The 19,668-nt window shown below is 44.2% G+C and overlaps 1 protein-coding gene across 2 annotated transcripts in view; it reads left to right on the top strand.

The window, feature by feature from the left end:
* The window catches only part of CDS2 (CDP-diacylglycerol synthase 2), a 45,806-nt gene that overhangs the window by 9,010 nt on the left and 17,128 nt on the right, over positions 1-19,668 (top strand). The window contains exons 1-3 of one of the 2 annotated variants that reach the window (XM_050940198.1): positions 7,232-7,340; positions 16,879-17,021; positions 18,936-19,032. In XM_050940198.1, coding sequence (XP_050796155.1) covers positions 18,976-19,032 — 57 coding nt within the window. In that variant the 5' untranslated portion in view covers positions 7,232-7,340; positions 16,879-17,021; positions 18,936-18,975. Of the gene's footprint in view, positions 1-7,231; positions 7,341-16,878; positions 17,022-18,935; positions 19,033-19,668 lie in introns of those variants that run through there. The other variant, XM_050940200.1, reaches the window with a different exon arrangement.

Raw genomic sequence — 19,668 nt, 5'->3', positions numbered from 1 at the left:
GAACACTCCAGACAGCCTATAAGCAATGGCTGCTATGACAATACAAGAACATGTGGTCAGGCCACATGACTCTGGACTGAGAACCAAGTTTTAAAACAAAGGGTTCCTGCCATAGGCTAAAGCTATATAAGGCAGGGAGTGACATTGTCTGTTGTATGAAGACCTGAGAAACCCAAGCTGTAAAGCTAATGCAGCTTGTACCTTAAGAATCTGGAAGTCTGCCTGTACCATCAGTAAGGTGAGAATCTGCTAATTCATATCCAATCTATCTAGTATATTATGCTCAGTTTGCATTTTTTGTTTATTTGCTAGGTAATCTCCTTTGATCTGTTCGCTATCCCTTACAATCACTTAAAATCTATGTTTTGTAGTTAATAAACTTGTAGCTTTTGCTTTATCTAAACCGGTGCGTGTGAGTGAAATGGGTGGGAAATTGTAGCTGAAGGAGCAAAGGCTGTTGCATATTCCTCTCCGCATTGAGAGGGAGACGAACTGGACAATAAATTCATACTGGTTGGGGTTTGGACCAGGGCAGGACAGTACCCCTCTGGGATTCCAGGCTGGGAAGCTGGTGGTAGTTTTGGCTGTAGCCCCTCTATTGTTAGTTCACATGCAGTGGTTGGTCAGAGAGCCTGCATGTAACTGCAGCTGGGCGTGTCCCTACCTGTGTGTATGTTGGTGAAAGGGTAAGACAGGGAATGTGTCTGCAGCTTGTCACAGCAGCACAGTGTGAGTGGCAGCCCAGGCTGATGGGTCAGTGGTATCCCAGTTCCAGGTGGCACCCCCCGGGGAACCCATCACACCCTTCCCACCACACACCTGAAACTTTACCCAAGAATTCCTAAAGTATATGGGGAGCACAAATCCACCTTTATGTGAAATTTTGTGTTTATAAAATTATGAGCTGAAGTGAGAGAGAGTGGCCATTTTTAAAATCTGAGTTTGTGCATGTACACAGAGATGTGACGGTAGGAGCTGAGATTTAGTACTGAGCAAACCACACGTACAGTAAAAATCAGAACAATGTTCAGAATTCATTTATTGTGTAACCACCTGCTTCTTGGTCAGACACAGCAGAGTGTTCCAATAAAGCCTTCCTTCATGTTTCATGAAGCTTTTTATACCCACAGCAGTCAAAGTGAAAGAAGAAATCACCCTCTTGCTCTGTTTTTTGACCCTACACATGATTGGTTTTCAACCTGTGGTCCACAGATCCGCAGACTAAGATTTCAAAAGGGGTCTGCACCTCCGTTTGAAATATTTTAGGGATTCGCAAATGAAAAAAAGTTGAAAACCACTGCTATACATACAAGCCCCTTTGTTTTCAGTTTAAACCTATTTTTATCGAAAAATGCATGAGTTTTACAAAATATTCTTTTTTTCTGATTTTTCACCCTACTTTTGTATCATTCAAATATATAAAAATAACTTATTTTATTAGGAAAATACAACACATTGCATACGATATGTGTATTACAATAATACATTTGTCTGTGTGTATATGCAAAGAGGCCTGTGGAACTAAGACTATGTGTTAGGCTACAAGATACACACAATAAACAAACAGACACACATGCAAGCTCTGAAGTGCCTGCGCCTCTGAATGTACTGATGAATCTCATGCCCACCATGTACCCATTCATGCTGTTAGCAGAAAATGGTTTAAAGATTTGACCCACTAAAATGGGAAGAAAACAAAAATCTGTATCCGAATGCGTTTCAGAATACAAGAAAGTATTTGAAAGTTTTAAAAAACAAAAACAGGAGAAAAGGATGAAGTTGTGTATGTGCTGCAAATGGTGTGGCCCAATTATTAAATGTAAATATTTATAAAGTAATAGTTCTAAGTCTACGACAGCAAACTGTTTATTCAGATGAAAAGTTTTATTGGAGAATTAGAGGATGTATTGTTTTCTTAAACTCAGAGGGGCCATTGTGTGTTGAGTTCTGTTTTAGTTCTGCAGCAAACCACATTGATGGATGGAATTCAGAACATTAATCTACTGAATACTCCCCTCTCCCCCATCTTTCCATCCACCAAAGTAAACCCCCGATATTTACCCAGAAAAAATATTTTTTTGCACTGATTTTCTCCTGTTTTTGTTGTTCTGGTAATAAACACTGATAAATTTCTGGGAAAAATTAAATAAAATAAAAATGGAAAACAAAGGGCCCTATACACATAGAACCTACTTTACCCAGCTCTTCCTCCCCGTTTTCTACTCTGGGACAGACGAGCTCAGTTTAAAGCATGTTAATTTAAAGGGAAATACATCCAAAAGGGAGACAAAAACAAGTAGCTTCATTTTAAATGTCATATATAGAAGAGCACAATATATACACCTACATTCCACCCACTTACTTCCTTTCACTGGAAAATGGCTTTCTGTACTTTCTGTCCCACGCTGCTGTACAGCATTGGTGTGTGCTTATAGAGCAGTTAGCACCTAGGCGTGGCATTGCCCACTGCCGGTATCGGTGAAGCACTGTGGGAATCTTTGGGATGAGTGTCGCTACAAAAGTGACAGATATTGTCTCATTATTCAAGGGAGAAACTTTCTCTGCTGTTGAAAGTGCTTCATTCCTGGGCTCAGATGGTTGAATTTCAGCAAGCTGAAGAGAGACCTAGAAGTGATGAACAATTAAAATGCAATGAAAAGAAAGCTACAGGATCTGTCCTGTCAGAGGTTGAGGTAGTCATCACCAGTTCTCAAGTTGGCTGGAAGAAAAGCCAGGCATCTGAAGTCACACAAGAAGCAATTAGATATAGGCCATACAACTAACTGTCCACCCACCCCACAGAGCCAGACTGAGTTGACAGGCAGTTAAAGTTTCCCCATGCAGGTATCCCCACCAATCTGGTACTTAATGAAGCCTGTAAGGTTCTTTTATCTAAAAATAAAGTAAAATGGGAGAATTGTCAGACATTTATTGACACAGGCATTTCCCATGTGTTCCAGTTCAGTGAGCATCCAGGAATTAGGACATGCGTATAAACAGAGAGCAGCTGTATATAACATCACAAAAACGCATGCTGACTGAAGTATTACTGTCCCCTCGCTACCTTTGTGTCAAACACAATCACATTTAGCAAGTCAGTAGGATCTGATCAGACGTGTGCAGTCTGCATTCAGCCCAGCAACAGCCAGATAAAAACTTGATATTGGTGTCAGCAAATGTGATTCATTGAGAACAACATATCCTGGTGACTCACTCAGCACAGCATGATGTTTAGCTGTGAGGATAGATGTGCTCCCGTCCCGCCCCCCCTTAAAAAAAAGTCCTATTTGGAGTCCTATTTATTCCAAGAGGGTAAATGTACTGGGCTCAGAGTCCTTTGCAAAAGCCTTATTGCATTGTGTATTACAACATACAGTGGTTGAAAGATTCTGTCATCTTAGCACTGGCTTGGGCCAGGTACTGATGGGGAATGCGACATGAATGCTGATCCATGCCCCCCTGTTGGAGGGGTAATCACGCTGTATATTCCTAGCACTCAAATATAAATTTTTTATTAAAGCTAGTGTTACAATAATTATATAATACATAGGTTGAGAAAAGAGTCTCTGTACATCTGGGTACAGTGCTTAGGTTATCCACAAATACAAAGTTTTATTTTTAAAATCCCGTGATGCATAGAGTACGTAATCAGCAATAACCCAAATTGAGGTGAATAGATTTAACAATACAGTTTAGATATTAGAATCCGAATACTCCGGTACATCACTCATGAAAAGTTTACGGAGATTTGGTTGTGGAAAGCAATATATTTCAGAGGAGAGTGTCCCTCAGTAATTAAGAACTAGATAGGTTGTCCATTTAGAAAATACAATCTGTGAGGAAGGTATTTCATTTACTTTCCTGACTGCTCACAGTGATAGGTCCTCCAGGAATATTAATGAGAGACAGTACTTCAGAGCACATGATGATCAACACTGTGGTCAGGATGGAATTCCTCTCCTAGGTCCCAATGCATGCAGCACTGCACACCTAGTGAGTAGCATTATCGGGTGGCAATTTGACATTGCCGGACCACCCAGTTATTGACTACAGCCAGAGGCAGGAAGCTGGGTTTGATGGAATAGTATTGATCAAGTCACGTTTTCCTGAGGGGCAAATCTCCATCTGAAACCAGAAGGAAATGGGAGCAAGTGTGTAAGGGTTTGTCTACACTACCCGTGGCTGTCCCATGCCAGCTGACTCGGGCTAAGGGGCTATTTAATTACGGAGTAGACATTCAGGCTCAGGCTGGAGCCTGGGCTTGAGGACCAAGTAGGAAATCCATAATCATTATCGGACTACCTGAAAGTACTTAGAGCTCTATTTTTGCAAGCACTTTAGCATCTGGTGTGACATTACCTCAAGAACATGATTGTGGGATTACATCTATACTGTTTTTTTTCTGGAAGTCCAATTTGCTGAAATTAGGGGATTGATCCTCCCCAGTCCCAAACCCAGAGCTAAACAAGCACCTCCTCCCACATTTCACTAGTCCCACATACACTGAACTGTATAATGTCCATGGATGCATTTTTCTCTCTCATGAACGCAGAAGTCAGTGGAGAAATGCCTCTAGGCTCAGGTTCCCAACACACACAGCCAAGAAGGAGTACAGTGGAAGAGTGCTATTCTCCTCTCTATGAAGCAGATCGTGGTCCCAGAAGTACTGAGAGCAGTTTGATTCCCTCCCCCCCGAACCTCCCAAAGAACATTGCTACGTTGCTGACTCTTCCCCATCCTCTACATTTAGTCTCATTGTCAGACCTTCAGCAGGGTAGATTTTTCACCCTTCACTTAATTAGTTGCCTCAATTTCTGGAAGATGTTGCACACAAGCAGATCGAGCAGCTGGAAAGAAGCAATTTCTGAACATAGATCCAGCAGAGCAACTAAGGATCTGATACTGTATCTGATTTGTCAGTTTTGTTCCATTTCTCCCTACATTTAAATCCCTCCTAAGACCCATTTCATCTGCAAGACTAACAAAGGGGAGCAGAGCTCTTGTAGTAGCTATATATTGGTTCCCTAAAAGAAAGGGAGTGTAAGTAGGTGGAGTGTAGGTACCTGAGTTGACAGTTGGCTAGGGCACAGTGGCTAACACTGCTTAAGAAAAGTGCTTTGGGATAATTAATGACCGCAGTTGGTCAAGATCCAAGTTTTGCATTTCATTTGACTAATTACTTAGGCCTTGATTCTGCAAGTCCTTCCACATGCGAGTTGCTGCCTGCACACCAGTAGTGTAAGCTGGGGCCTTACTGAATTGTTCCCAGTTCTTTAGTTGTCAGTTCTATTTACCCAAAGCCCGGATCTTTTTTTGGCAATAGTTAGTATTTTCTGTCTCTGCTGCTTGCTTGATTCTTGCAAAAATAATAAATGTGTCTTTCCATTTAGATGAGGTGAGTGCACAGATCAAGAAATCCTTTTAACTAATACAAATCTAACGCTGTTAATTGCTTGGGTCGGTTTCCCCATTTGGTGGTGAAGTTTTTGGCATAGCAATACAGCCACTTGTTTCCATGACAACTGGGATCATGTCACAGACTCAGGCAAATAGCTGATGCTCAGTGTCCATGTGGGAAAAGGCTGGGCTAAACGTGCATGAGTATTTAGTGATGCTCGCTTACGTGAGGAGTCCAAAAAGCCACAATAGAAGAAGATGGTATTTGTTTTACCCTTAGTAATTGGTTTTACTTATTTCAGAACCCGTGTCCAATATTCTGGTTTATAACATGTACTGGTACAAACTGTGCTCTCAGAAGGGCCGGCAAGAACTAATAATTCAACCTGGAAAACGGAAGAGCAGGGCTCTTCAACCAAGAGACGATGTTAATAAGAGGGGACGGGATAGGAAGATGTAAAATAACACGGGATCAGGAAAGATAATTTGGGTGCTGCTATGTACCCTTTTTACTAATGCAATACTAAGGGATGAGGCAGAGGCAGCCCGTGAAATTGAAAAACACATTCCAAAAAGGAGATGGTAAATGCTCTGTGGCGAGGACAGTCTTCTTGTTCTGTTTGTACAGTGCCTAGCATTGTCAGGCCCTGATCCATGACAGGGGCTCCTAGGTGCTACCCCAATAAAAAGTAATTGGTAATTTTACACAACCCACTTAACCTGTGGATTGTCTATTGACTATCTTTCACCAGCCAAGGATTTGCTTGAAAAATAGCTATCAGTGGATGTTTGTTACACCTCCACCCCGCTATAACGTGGTCGTGGGGAGCCAAAAATCCCTATCACTTTATAGCTGAAACCCCATTATATCGGAGTATGGGTGGCAGGGCTCTAGCGAGATTTAAAGGGCCTGGGGCTCCCCACAGCAGCCGGAGCCCCGGACCCTTTAAAAAGCCGGCAAGCCCCGCTGCTACCGCGCTGTACGCGAACCCGTGTTGTATCAGGTCATGTTATAGCGGGGTAGAGGTGTATTAGATGAATACAACAAATGTTTAATGCTCAGTCGCTACAGTACAGTTCAAGGCTTTTGTTCTCCCTTGCTGTTTATAAACTCGTGCTTTTACTTGCTATAGTAGTATTGAGGTTATGAGTTTAGTAAAGTTCAGACGGGTTAGGGATGTTTATATGGCAAGGAACATCCACAGTTGGATGTAATAAGATTAATAGATTCCAAGGCTAGAAGGGACCATTATGATCATCTAGTCTGACCTCCTGTATGACACAGGTCATAGAACTTCCCCAAAATAATTCCTAGAGATAAAAATATAAGTGTTATAACCTTGTATCCTTCATGGGTTAGGAAGAAACTTCCTCTGTGTGTAAAGTTATCTCAGAAGCTTGTAAGTATTAGACACAGTTGGATTAGACGGACCTGTGTATCTGTGATTCGACTGAATTACTTCCAAGAGAACTGATTAGTACCTGACTTGTATTCTGAGAAGGGATCGCTCAGACTAATGGCCTTGTATAAAAGAAAACAGAACAGACTCAGCTGGTGGCACTTGTTGATGGAGGAGGTCATATGTCTGAAATTTTTCAGAGTCTGCATAACTTTATAATCCCTATTTGTGATTTCCCCAAGAGAAAGTAAGAACATCCGATTGCTGCATTGAACTACCAGCTCTCCCCACCCTCCACAACGCTTCTTGGAGGCTAGTAGGAATGGTGGGGAATTATTTGCCAACATGTTTTTCCACTGGAAGATACTAACTTGTTGACACAAACTTTTTGCAGAAACATATCTGTTTTGATGGATTTAACTGGGCAGGATTCTCCGATCCAGGAGGGAATTTCTGCTGAGAGAGACACTCATCCCAGAATAACCAATAGCCCAGAGGTTAAGGCACTCACTTGGGATGTCCAAAGCCCTGCTCTGAATCAGGGTAAGTAGGCACTTGTACAAGGGTTTTCTACATCCCAGGTGAGTGCCCTAACCTATGGACTACTGACTCATCTGGAGTGGGTCTCATGCTTTTTTCATGAAAAATTTGGAACAAAAACCTTTTGAACATGGAAGGAAAACAAATGATGAAACCACTTGTTTTGTTTTTTTGTGAAACAGAATTCTTGGTTTCCGGCCAGCCCTCGTGGCTGGGTGCCTCTTTGCCTTCCCCTAAAGAATTTGGAATTGGTCTCTGCTGGTGGCAGGAGACCAGGCTTTTCTTTAGATCAGTGATCTAATCCGTCATGATAAGTCATGTGTTGCTATACAAACATAACACTGCATACATACTCCCCTCTAGTAGTCTTGCTAGAATGTTGAATGAAGTTAAAGGGACTCTTTTTTTTCTCCCCAGACCCAATGAATGGCCTGATGGCCCATATACTCTAATGCCACTTTTTCTCCACTCTGGTAATGAAAAGGAACCTTAAATATGTGTAGATATAACTTACTCCCATTGCCACTTATGTAAAATGGCTGTAATTGGGCTGTGAGTGGTGTAAAAAAAATCTAAATGTGGTTCTTTCAGACCTTTGTCTGACAAGTATATTTCCCCATCCCCTTCTGTACCCTCAAAAATATTTTTTAAACTTGCAGAGCTTGACTTGTTTCAAACAAGGAGTCCTATTTTTGTGGGCACAATTACATCCTTGCACTTTATCATCATCAAATTTGTTCATCCTTTATCTTCCATCTGAAAGGAACTGGGGGCTCATTTTGTTACAAGGGCTTGAAATTATGCCTATAAAGAGCAATAAAGGTGTTTTGGAGGTGTGTAAATTTCAAACAAAGCCAGAACTGTTGCACTTTTTAATGACTAGCTTTTCTGTTAAAGATAAAAGAGAATTGGTTACAGTGCAGATTATATTCTTAAATAGAGAGTTGACAAACAAAAAAGGTTAAGGGGAAAAAGGTTGGCTGTGTGTGTGTGTGTGTGTGTGTGTTTGTTTTTGAAGAGTGTTTGCAGTGCAGGGACTAGAAACAAGTTTCCTGGTATCTGATGCAGTACATGCAACTATTTTTTGTGTAACTGAGCCTTTTCATATAGAAACCCAGTGTTATGTGAGGCAATTTCATGTGTGCAACATGGTTCAAGATCTGCTGCTAACGCATCACTGATGGAATAAAATCTAGACTTGGGAGCAGTTAGAGGGAACCTTGCAGCTCTGCTGGACTGATGTATTGATGCTGTCTGCTCATGGTCCTTATTACCCCAGAATGACCTGACTTTCAGGCTTGGTTTCAGGTTTAGGGTGGGCTGTTTGAATGCTTACCTAGCTCCTATAACACCCGGATCTGTCTTATGTGAGAGATAGAGCAGAGCAGTCTCTGTAAATGCCTGACGGGTGTCTGCTTAGCAGCAGGGGGACGCCATGGCTAGGAGAAGATCAGACTAACAGTTTTCTGGTGCTAGCCTGAGATCAGAGGATCATAGTACGGGCTGCAAAGGCTCTGTCTGGCTTTGCTCCTGGAAGAGCTCTCTGCACAGCTCCAATTTTAGAAATGTTTTCTTTGTGTGACCTCCCTCCCTCCCCACCCCCACACACTTTGTTTTACTTTTCAAAAAGGGCTTTGTGGAAGGAACTCAAAATATGAAAACGAAGGAGGAGACTTATTTTGGGGTGGCTTCCCTGGAAGATGGCTTAACCTGCTACAAACTCTGTTTTTTGGGTCTCCGCAATCAGCTGTTTGAAGTGCAGGGAAGAGGCTCGGTGTAGGCTCTCATTTAGGAAGGAATACAGTCAGTTGCTGGAAAAGGGGGTGAGGAGTCTGGGGCACTGGGTATAGTTCCTGACTTTGACTCACTATATGACATGAGGGCAAATCTCTTAGCTTCTCGGGGCTTCAGTATCTGCAACCACAAAAAGGAGATAAGACGCCCACAGGGGATGTTTTAGAATCAAAAACTCATCTTTGCGGAAGAGCAAAGTGTTATCACCCCCATTTTGTTGATCTTCCACAGCTGAAGAAACGTTTTCACAGAGGCAATCGTGTCAATTACAGGCCAATGAGCTTAACTGGGCAAACCAGTTGAAACCTTAGTAAAAAACTAAGACATGACACGATAGAGACCTATAAAATCATTAATGGTATGGAAAAAGTAAATAGCAAAGTGTTATTTCCCACGATATAAAAGCCAGGGGTCACCAGGTGAAATAATAAGCACCACTTTTAATACACGCGAGAGGAAATACTTTTTCATACAATGCACAGTTAATCTGTGGAACTCATTGCCATGGCATGTTGTGAAGGCCAAAAGCATAAATAGGTTCAAGGAAGAACTGGATAAGTTCACGGCGGATAGGTCCATCAGTGGCTATTTGCCAAGATGGTCAGAGGCAACCCCATGCTCGGCACAAACCCTAAACCTCTAGTGACCAGAAGCTTGGAGGGGAAGACAAGAGGGGATCACTCCAACTGCCCTGTTACGTACACTGCCCATGAAGCCTGGGTACTGGCCAGTGTTGGGGACAGGACACTGGGCTAGAAGGACTGCTGCTCTGACCCCGTATTGCAGTTCTTATGTCCTTATGTAAAAGAACCAGTGAATGCAGAGAGTGATTTTGCTCTGGTGGAGTTGAATAGAAGGCTACTTGGAGCATCAGTAGCCCAGAGCGATTCTCAGGGGAGCAGCTGGGGAACGAGGGATCTGACAGATGCAGAGAATGTAGCCTGAGTGGGGAGGTTGAAATAGTATTTTTAGGCTTCAGACTTAGCATATAGGCCAAATCCTTCAAGCCTCATTCTCCCAAGTAGTTACAGTGAAGCCAGTGAGGCATTAAATGATAAAGTCCCTAGCTAAGTTCCTTACACTAGCTTGTGTGCCTCCCACTCAAAAGGGACAAGACCAAGGGCAGGAGAGGAGGAGAAGAATCACAGAAACATAGGGCTGGAAGGGACCTCGAGGTGTTGTGTTGTCCTTGCTTTACAGATAGGGAACAAGCTCAGTGAGATTAAGTGACTTGCACAAAGATTCAGGAAGGTTGGCTCATCTAGAAATTGAAAACCCAGGTCTTCCGAATCCCAGTCCAGTGCCTCGAGCGCAAGAGCAGCACGCTTCTAGAAAGCAGAGCAAGGAGGATCTGGCCCATGACCTTTTAAAACATGAATATGTGATAGGAAACAAAAGATCTCAAGACAGAAGTGTCAGGTGCTGTGTTCTCACATCTTGAATCGCTTCCGTGAGCCTGTTGGATGATAGTCTGTCTTGCAAGCATAAACAAAGGGTATTAGTCTCCCTTAAATCTCTTGTGGTTCCAAGCTCTAATAGATAACTTTCTTTAGTAATAAACACAGGTAAAGCCAACACTTTTACAGAATGTCTTCTGCGGGTGCCCAAATTGAAATGCTTTTTGGGATCTCCCCCCCGCCCCCGTCCCCAGCTGATGCTGACATCAATAGGAATTGCACTTATTACCTGAGACATAGGTGGCCGGATTTTTTTTTTTTTTATTCGGTCACCTAAAAATCAACACTTACAATCACAGGCCAGTATTGATGGGCATATCTTTCTACCTGCCATTCTTCTGTGTTTGTATCATTTATCATCATCTGTGCTACGGGTAGGTTGTTTTGCCTGTTGTGACCAACCAGTTTTATGCAAGATGTATTCATATCTGATGATCATCCTTTACCAAACTGTCTAAGAATCTGTCTGCTTTGTTTGTTTGTTGCATATCAAGAAAGTAATTGCAACACACGAGGTTGTTACCATGGAAATTCCACAGCTGGATTAAGCAGACCAGATCACAGCACATCATTCACATGCTAAACAGCAAGTTATTTAGCACCCTGGTCAGCTGCTTTAAACCAGTGTTTTGCTAAGGGATGATTGCAATTTACATAAGGTATAAAAATAATGGAAAATTACTGAGTCTTTTACCAGCCTAACCCATGTTATTAAGCACTATAGTGTCCTATATAATCCCAGCTCTGTTTCAGAAAGGAATTAGCATGGGAGCAGTGCTGCTCTGACACTGTGGCTTTAAAAAGAAAACCTAATTTATGTTGTCTGTCAGCTTGACTGGTGACTTTCCCAGCAGGGAAAATTCTTGTCTTCCAGTGCCTGTCAGGATCAAATGGAACAGTCAACACATACTGCAGAAATTATTCCTAATTTAGCAGTGTACCTTCAGTGTCCCTTTCAGTTCAGGGTTCTGTTGGCTTCCTTTTTTTGTACTCTTCTGGTAAGATCTTAGAACCAGGGGTGATCGACATCTTGAAAAGTCAGGCCTGGGTGTGCGTATAATAAATTATTGCTCCTGAAAGGTGCTCCAGACTAAGTGCTTTGTCCACGGGCAAAATACCTTCCCATTCCCACAAACTATTTTGCCTCCCATGTCCTAATCCTGACTCAGAGGGAACACTCTGATTTATTGGTGTCAGCCAGAGATGGTTGTGTGGGGGAATAGATGGCAAGATCCAGATGGAGAATTCTGTGGAAATCTCCCATGCTGAGAACGGGAAAATGCAGAATGACCACAATCTCATATCCTGTTTTAAATAACCATCCGCCAGTCTGGGTGGGAGTTGAACCTATACTCTCGAGACTGAAGATGACATTGCCTGAGCCATCCAGTCTGCCCCATCTCTCTCTCCCTCCCAACCCAGACTCAGAAAATAAAGCATAAAAGTGTTACTTTGCATGTCTGTGGTGCCTTGTCTCTTAGTCTCCGAGCACTTTGCAAACATTAAACCTCACCACCCTCTCCGAAGCACTTAAGAATTATTTCACCCACTTTGCAAATGGGTGAGAACTGAAGCTTCTCGGGGCCACGTCTCCTGCTTTAACCACAAAATGTTCAGTCCTTCAGTGCCCAGCCTGCAAGCACAGGCTCCGTGTTAGAGGTGGCTGTGCAGAATGCACAATAAATAAAATACTGTAGGTTTTTACAAGTTAATATGTTTGACCTCTCTAGATTGGTGCTATTCATCTCAACCTGATGCGCTTAGGTAGAGTAGCGGGTGCAGCATGGGAAGATCACATACCCCCTGGAGTGAAGTAGGCAAAGTGCCATCCTAAATTTCAGGACTCATGAGTATCCGTGCAGAAAAGATCATTCTTCTGGTTTAGTGCATCTGTGCGCTTCCATCACTGGCACAAGAACAAAGCCGCCTATTGCTGTAAGGGGCACAGAGATTAGTTATCTTGTGATTATCCAAATATTGCCATATAGAGTTATAAAGCAGCACTTTCCCAGAGGCTACATGGGCAGTATACTTGAGCTACAGTGAAACAATTTTTTGGGGGGGGGGAGGGGACCCTGTGATCTCTTTCCAGAGCCTTCTCTCAAATAAGTATAACTTGGCCAGCCTAATTAGTGGGGGAAGGATTCAACGCAAGTCCAGGTTTAGCATCCTTTCCCTGCATGTCCAAAGCATGCTCAGTCCCCTGCTTTTTAGCTAGTGACATCACAGCATGTGATGTCCTATAACGATTTGGATGCAGTAGAACTTCAGAGGTTGTTCGTAATTCTGAACAAAACGTCCTGGTGGTTCTTTCAAAAGTTTACAACTGAACATTGACTTAATACAGCGTTGAAACTTTACTATGCAGAAGAAAAATGCTGCTTTTAACCATGTTAATTTAAATGAAACAAGCACAGTTTCCTTACCACGTCAAATCCTTTTTTAAACTTCCCCTTTTTTTAGTAGTTTACATTTAACAGAGTACTGTACTTGTTTGCTTCTTTTTTCTTTGCTGCTGCCTGATTGCATACTTCTGGTTGAAAATGAGGGATGTGGTTGACTGCTCAGTTCATAACTCTGAAGTTCTATTGTACTTGAAGACTCAAAGAATTATTGGTTGCGTGGAGGCATGTATCTGATACAAGATTATTGATTGTAGTACAGTCACTCCTGGAAGCCTAGAGGAGCCAGCGGACTTTACATAGAAAATATAAAAACAAATGTTTAACTTTTTTTTTTTTTCCGCTGAATGTAGCCCAAAACCTGTCCTGTAGGGTGTTCAGCACATAAATCCGGATTTATTTCAAGTTCCTATTTGCTTTTGCTATTCATTTTGGAATAAAGTACAGAAGCAAGAACAATAAACCCTCCTTCCCCCCAAGACTGGCTCTGAGCAAATTCGATGTGGTATATAGTACAACAGGGAGGTTTGGGGGTGTGGCTTTGTTCTGATTCCATAGGTCACTCACCCCAGGAAATGATGTCGGTATGTCCCGCCCCGTGGCAACAGATGAAAGTGCCTAAAAATACTGCTCTGACAGCTTGGTTGTCCTTGTCTGTAGGAATCTGGCTTGCGGCCATTGCTACCTGATGTCTAAGGGCATATATCCTCCCCTGCTTTCAGGGAGAGTGAACAAGGATCTTGCTTTTGTTCCTGCTGGAATTTATTAAACCAGATACACTGAAATGTATGTTTACTCTAGTTTACTGGGGAGTTTCTCCCGGACCAGCTCTAGATGCTGTCTCCTCTAGCAGAGCACTGGTACGTTGCAGGAGCCCAGGGAGATTAAGTTTGACAAAGCTGACAGCATTTGCTGACTTAGTTTCCTCTCTGCACTTCCTGAAAACACACTCCTGTTTGGGAGGTTTAAAATTAGCACATGTTGGGCTCTGGGGTCTGACTTGAAACTTGGGCATGACTCACCACTCGACACAGAAGTGTGGATGTTATAGGTAAGGTAAGATTTTGTCATGTGTGGTGGATTGGTTTTTCTAGTAGAAGTCAGGGACAGGTCACAGGCAATAAACAAAAATTCCCAGAAGCCGTGACCTGTCTCTGACTTTTACTAAAAATAACTGATCAAATAAGGAAGTTGGGTCCAGCACCCACCACTGCTGTGGCTCTGGGGTCCCCCCTGCTGCCCATGGCAGCCACGAGCCCCCTGCTGAAGTGGAAAATGTCATGAAGGTCTCCCGTAGTCATGATTCTGTGACCTCCGTGACATAATCTTAGCCATAATTATAGGCACACGCCGCACAATAGGGAATGTAGAGTACTAAACTGAGCTGCTAACGGTCACTTGCAGAAGGCAAAAATCTTTCTCTTTGCTGCTGTTTGATGTATAAAGGATTGAAGAGAAGCAGTGTGGCCTAGTGACCAGGGTGCTGGACTCTGAGTCAGAATGCCCGCCAGAATTCTGTTCCTGGTTCTGCTGTTTGTGCAAATCTCCTTTAATCTTTGTTTCCCCTCCCATGGGTCCATCTTGCCTGTTTTGTTGCTAAGCTCTTTGGGATGTGGACTGTTTCTTACTGTGTGTTTGTACAGCACCTAGCTTAGTGGGGCTCTGCTCTGAGCTGGGTGTTGCACTAATACAGATTGGGTGGTGCCTTGGGTACATGTCCTGGGTATTGGGTTGCTGCGGTGGCTTATAGGGACAGTCAGGTTTAAATGATGAGACATTCTTCCTTATGGACATTGTGTTTTTCCTGCTTGGTGTTTTGGGGGTTTCTTTGACATTAATTTTAGTGCACATGAGTTAAGCCATTGTTCTCTGTACATTTCTATGCAATCTCCAAAAGCACAAGTTTTCCCCATCTTTCTGGAGACCTTTCACTCTAATTCTGTGAGTTACTGCTTATTCAGAGACCCACCTGGGGTTCCCAGACACGTCTTGACAAACCCATGTACCCGTGACCTCTGCTTCATTGTTCAGGCTTTAGAACAACTACAAAGCACCTTTGGTGATACAAAATGGACCTCTTTTCTTTGAAGTCCATAGTATCTATTGGGTGTCTGGGAAAGTGGGCGGGCGAAGCCCGCCCACTGCTAAAGGATCCCCCCTCAGCCTAAAGGGAGGACCCACAGGACCACAGAACCCACTGAGTTCGGGGGACAACTAATAAAAGAACAGGGACAGGAGTGAGGTCAAAGGGTCATAAGAAGGGAACCTGATGGGGACACCGAGCAGAGAACCCCGGACAGCGCCCACTGCTCCTCGAAGGCGTCAAGGGAGCCAGTGGACGCCGCCCAGAGGAACTCCGCCCGGATGCGTGAACGGACCATGGATCGGAAACAAGCCCCACAGTCGCCGGGGTCTCCATCGGCCAACCTCCTCTCTCTGGTCGCGTGGATGGCCTTTTTTGCCAGGGCAAGGAGGAAGTTGACCAGGAGGTCCCGGGACTTCGTGGGGCCACGGATAGGGAGTGCGTAGAGAAGGAGGTGAGGGGAAAAGTGCAACCAGAAACGTAAAAGGATGTTAATGAGGAGCCGGTGTAGGGGCTGCAACCGGGCGCACTCTAAGTAAATGTGCGCCAGGGTCTCCCTCAAGCCACAGAAGGGGCAGGTGTCCAGGACAGGGGTAAACCGCGCCAAGTACACGCCCGTGCTCACGGCCCCATGAAGGAGCCGCCAACTGATATCCCCAGTGGGCCTTGGGACCAAGGTGGAGTAGAGGCTGACCCACCGGGGCTCCTCACCCTCCAGAGGTGGCAGGAGGTCCCTCCACTTCGTATCGGGGCGGGACACGAGGGTGAGGAAGTGAAGGGTGTGGAGCACGAGCGCGTAGAGCTGCTTCCGAGGCGCGGTTTGGAAACGGACTGGCTGCAGATCGTGCAGCCGGCTTGCGGAGAAGGGGCAGGGGGGCCGGTCTGGCCTACGGAGCAGGGGCCTGATGAAAAGGTCCGGAGGGCTTGGGGTAGGGGCTGGGCGGGGCGTGCCCTCCCGCAGGACCCGGTCGAGGTAGGCCCGAGCAGCGGGCGGCAAAGCGGCCTCCACCTCCTGGAGTATGCGCCGGGGAGTACAAGGTCTGGAGAGCCCCATGCGTTGAGCGAGCGTCAGGGGATCCAGCCAGCCTCCCCGGTCATAGTCCAGGAGATCTCCGACCCTGGTAGCTTCCGCCAGGACCAACCTCCGGCGCACCGCGGGGGACTCCGCCACCTGCACACGAAGCTGGGGATTGTGTAGCAGGGGCTCCGCGAGGAGGTCGGCCCCCTCAGTGGCCACCACGGACCTGGTCGCAGAGAACAGCTTCCAGGTCCGGAGGAGGTCCTGGTAGAAGACCGGCAGCCCGGAGAGGTCTCGCGGAAGACCCCTCGGTTCGAGATAAAGGAGCTGCCGGTCGTATCGGAGCCCTCGGAAGCGGCGCAGGAAGGCGTGCGCCAGGGCTCTCCACGCTGGACTACCCGCACCATAAAGGAGCCTCTGCAGTGCCTGGAGGCGGAAGACGTGGACCTGAGTGCGCAGGCACTTCAGGCCCTGCCCTCCCTCCTCCAGGGGCAGGTGGAGTACCCCTGCAGGGACCCAGTGCTCCGTTGGCTTCAATTGCAGGTGGTTCTGCCCCATAGGCTCTATCACTTAAGTGTTTGGCTCACAAACAAGAACAGGGTCAATGAAGTAAGCCAGTTTGAGCCCAGAATATCTTGTCATCTTTTCCTTTTAGCTACAGGCTGTGCTGAGAGGAAATAAAGAGTGGAATAAGGTGGACTGACTTGATCTAGTGCATTTTAAAATTAAGATCAAAAGAACGATCACCGGTATCTGATACAACTGTTTGGCTGTGTTTGTCCTGCAGGAGCCTGAATCAGAAAACAAGCTGGATGGAGAGACTGCATCGGACAGTGAAAGCAAATCAGAGTTCGGAGGGGCCCCTCCTGCACCTACATCAGATGACACTCCCGAGGTCTTAAACAGGGCCCTCTCCAACCTATCTTCAAGGTAGCACTAAATAAAACTTCTCCATTGCTCCTGGGGCTCCTAGCAAATTGGTGCACTTTCCCTTTTTACTAATGAAGGTGGATTTGCTTTAAATCACTAGTCAGGAAGACTCAATTTAATCACAGATTTCTACATAAAAGGGCATTCTTGTTGATTGTTCTAACCTTATTACATATTCTTCACAACTCCGGGATAGATGTAGGGTTTTTTTTGTTTGTTTAAAGGTATACACAAAACATTTTTAAACAGTGGTTTATTTTGAAAACTTTTCAGATTAGTTTTACAGCTATATCAGAAAATGATTGTTAGGTTATTTCATTTACCAAAGGTAATTGAAGCAGATATTAATGAAGTCATTGGGAGGTGAACTATCTCCAATTCAACAGTTAATCATTAATATTTGGAGGATTTTCTTGCCATGCTGTATTAGGAGGAGAACATCACCAGACAGATATTTAAATTGTTTTATTTAACTAAAACAACCACATTAAAGGTTCTGGATTTTTTTTCTTCAACAGCAAACATCATATTTTAACATTTATCTCCAGACTTCTTCTCCTTGTCCAGATCTATTCCGCCCCCAACAATCTTCTATTCATTGAACTATTTGAAACTTTTCACTTTTAGAGAGAGGTAAGGGATTGACTCTGTACATAAATGTGCAGAGTGACAATAGAGTTGAGGTCTGTTGTTTCTCACTTCTGTTTGTTTGTTTATTTATTTATTTAAAACATTTTTGCTGTTAACAAGTATGTTACCTCTGGAGACAAATGCACAGTTTGAGAACTGCAAAATTAAGCATCTCTGATGGTATCTTCTAGACCGAGCACTGAGTCCCATTAGGTAGATAGAAGGATGAACCCTAAGTAATCTAGACAGAAATCTGTGGAACCCCATAAGATTGGATCCCTAATCCATGAACTACTGGAACTCATTTATAAAATTTTTCTTAAACATTTCATGAATATATTGTCTCATACTATAGAATTAGAATTTATAATCCCTATTCCACGATGAGATATCTTTGAGCTATAATGTATCTTATCTAAAACTAACTTTAGATAAGTTTTTTTCCTCAAAAAGCATTTTATCAAAAAAATCTGATTTAAATAAATTTTATTTTATTTTTATTTTTTTTACTAACCACTATTTACTAACCACCAACCTAGGCAGGATGTTCTATTCTATCAGTAGATGATGACAGGAGCAACACAGCTCATAGGTAACTGATCCCTCTGTAGGAACTGGCTTGGCTTAAATTGCTGTATTCTGTTCCTGCTCTCAGCCTGCGGAGAGAGCTTTGGAGCTAGCTGAGCGAGTCTGGTGTTGAGCTTGCTTTTCTTTGGCAGAATTGTGGTACGGTCCTTTTATTTCAGCAGATTTAGAGAGTGATCATTGAGAGGTTTCTTTGCAGCATGGCCTAGTGGACTGAGGGGGTACTGGCTGTTGGGGCTCCTGAGTTTGAACCTCAGTTCTGCCATTCCTGTGTGATCTGGGGCAACTCTATCTCCATTTCTATGTCTGTAAAAGGGGCATAGTACTACAAAACTAATTCAGACTAGGCAAGGCCCTGTAACTGTCTATTCCTATTTACTCCCTGCCACCTTCATCTGTCACTTTCTCACCCAAACGAATCTTCAGCGCCTTCTGTGCTGTCCCCCAGCATGGAACTCCCTTCTTGAGCTTACCCACACGACCGTGGTGTGACCCTTTCTGCATTTCTGTCTGCAGCAGAGCTGGGTTAATGGGATGGCATGACATTCTCACCACCCCCGAACTAAGGATACGCTGCTGTTTCCTGCCTCCGCCTTTCACCAGGAGGCTGTGCAGAAGAGATAATAAGTACATCTCTTGCTGCTTTCCTGCTAGATAGGCCCTTTGCCTAACGTTCACTTTTCTCTTCCTGTGATCTAGATGGAAGAACTGGTGGGTCAGAGGGATCCTCACTCTTGCAATGATTGCGTTCTTCTTCATCATCATCTACCTGGGACCCATGGTTTTAATGATGATTGTAAGTGCTGTTTCAAAACCCTTTGTTAAATGGACCGTTATGGGAGAATGGTTCTCTGGGATGTAGATGGCTGAGAAAGTTAATGGATACACAGAGCCTTTTGCCTCAAGGTTCCCAGCACTAACCTGGTGCTGTTTGGTCATGACCGAAAGCTGCCTAATTGCTGTTCTGCAGGGAATAAGGTTCCTCGTCACAATTACTATTTAATTGGTGCCGCTTTGGTGGAATCCTCCTGTTTCCTTTATTGCTATCACAGCCCAGGTGCGTGGAGAGCTGAATGTGGTTGAGTTTTTGTCTGCCATTGAGCACTCTGTGTATAATATGTGCTTGGGATGGGGCTTTATCTCGGGATAGAGTCTGTTTAGAGCTGATCCAGATCCAGGATTTTCAGCTCAGGCTGTAGAGGTGCATGCTTTTAGACCCAGAGATTCCAGGTCCAATCCCTGCTGTGGCAAACCCACCTGGCAGCCTCGTTGAATTTGTTAAGACTGTACCAACTACAATCTGGCTGTGTCCCTGCTGTGCATGTTCCCTTATCATAGAATATCAGAGTTGGAAGGGACCTCAAGAGGTCACCTAGTCCAACCCCCTGCTCAAAGCAGGACCAATCCTGAAATTGCTCCCTCAAGGATTGAA

Source organism: Gopherus flavomarginatus, chromosome 2, assembly GCF_025201925.1.
Source record: "Gopherus flavomarginatus isolate rGopFla2 chromosome 2, rGopFla2.mat.asm, whole genome shotgun sequence".
NCBI classification, from domain to species: domain Eukaryota; kingdom Metazoa; phylum Chordata; order Testudines; family Testudinidae; genus Gopherus; species Gopherus flavomarginatus.
Note: the sequence above shows the minus strand (reverse complement) of the source record. Positions and strands in the feature narration are given on the sequence as shown.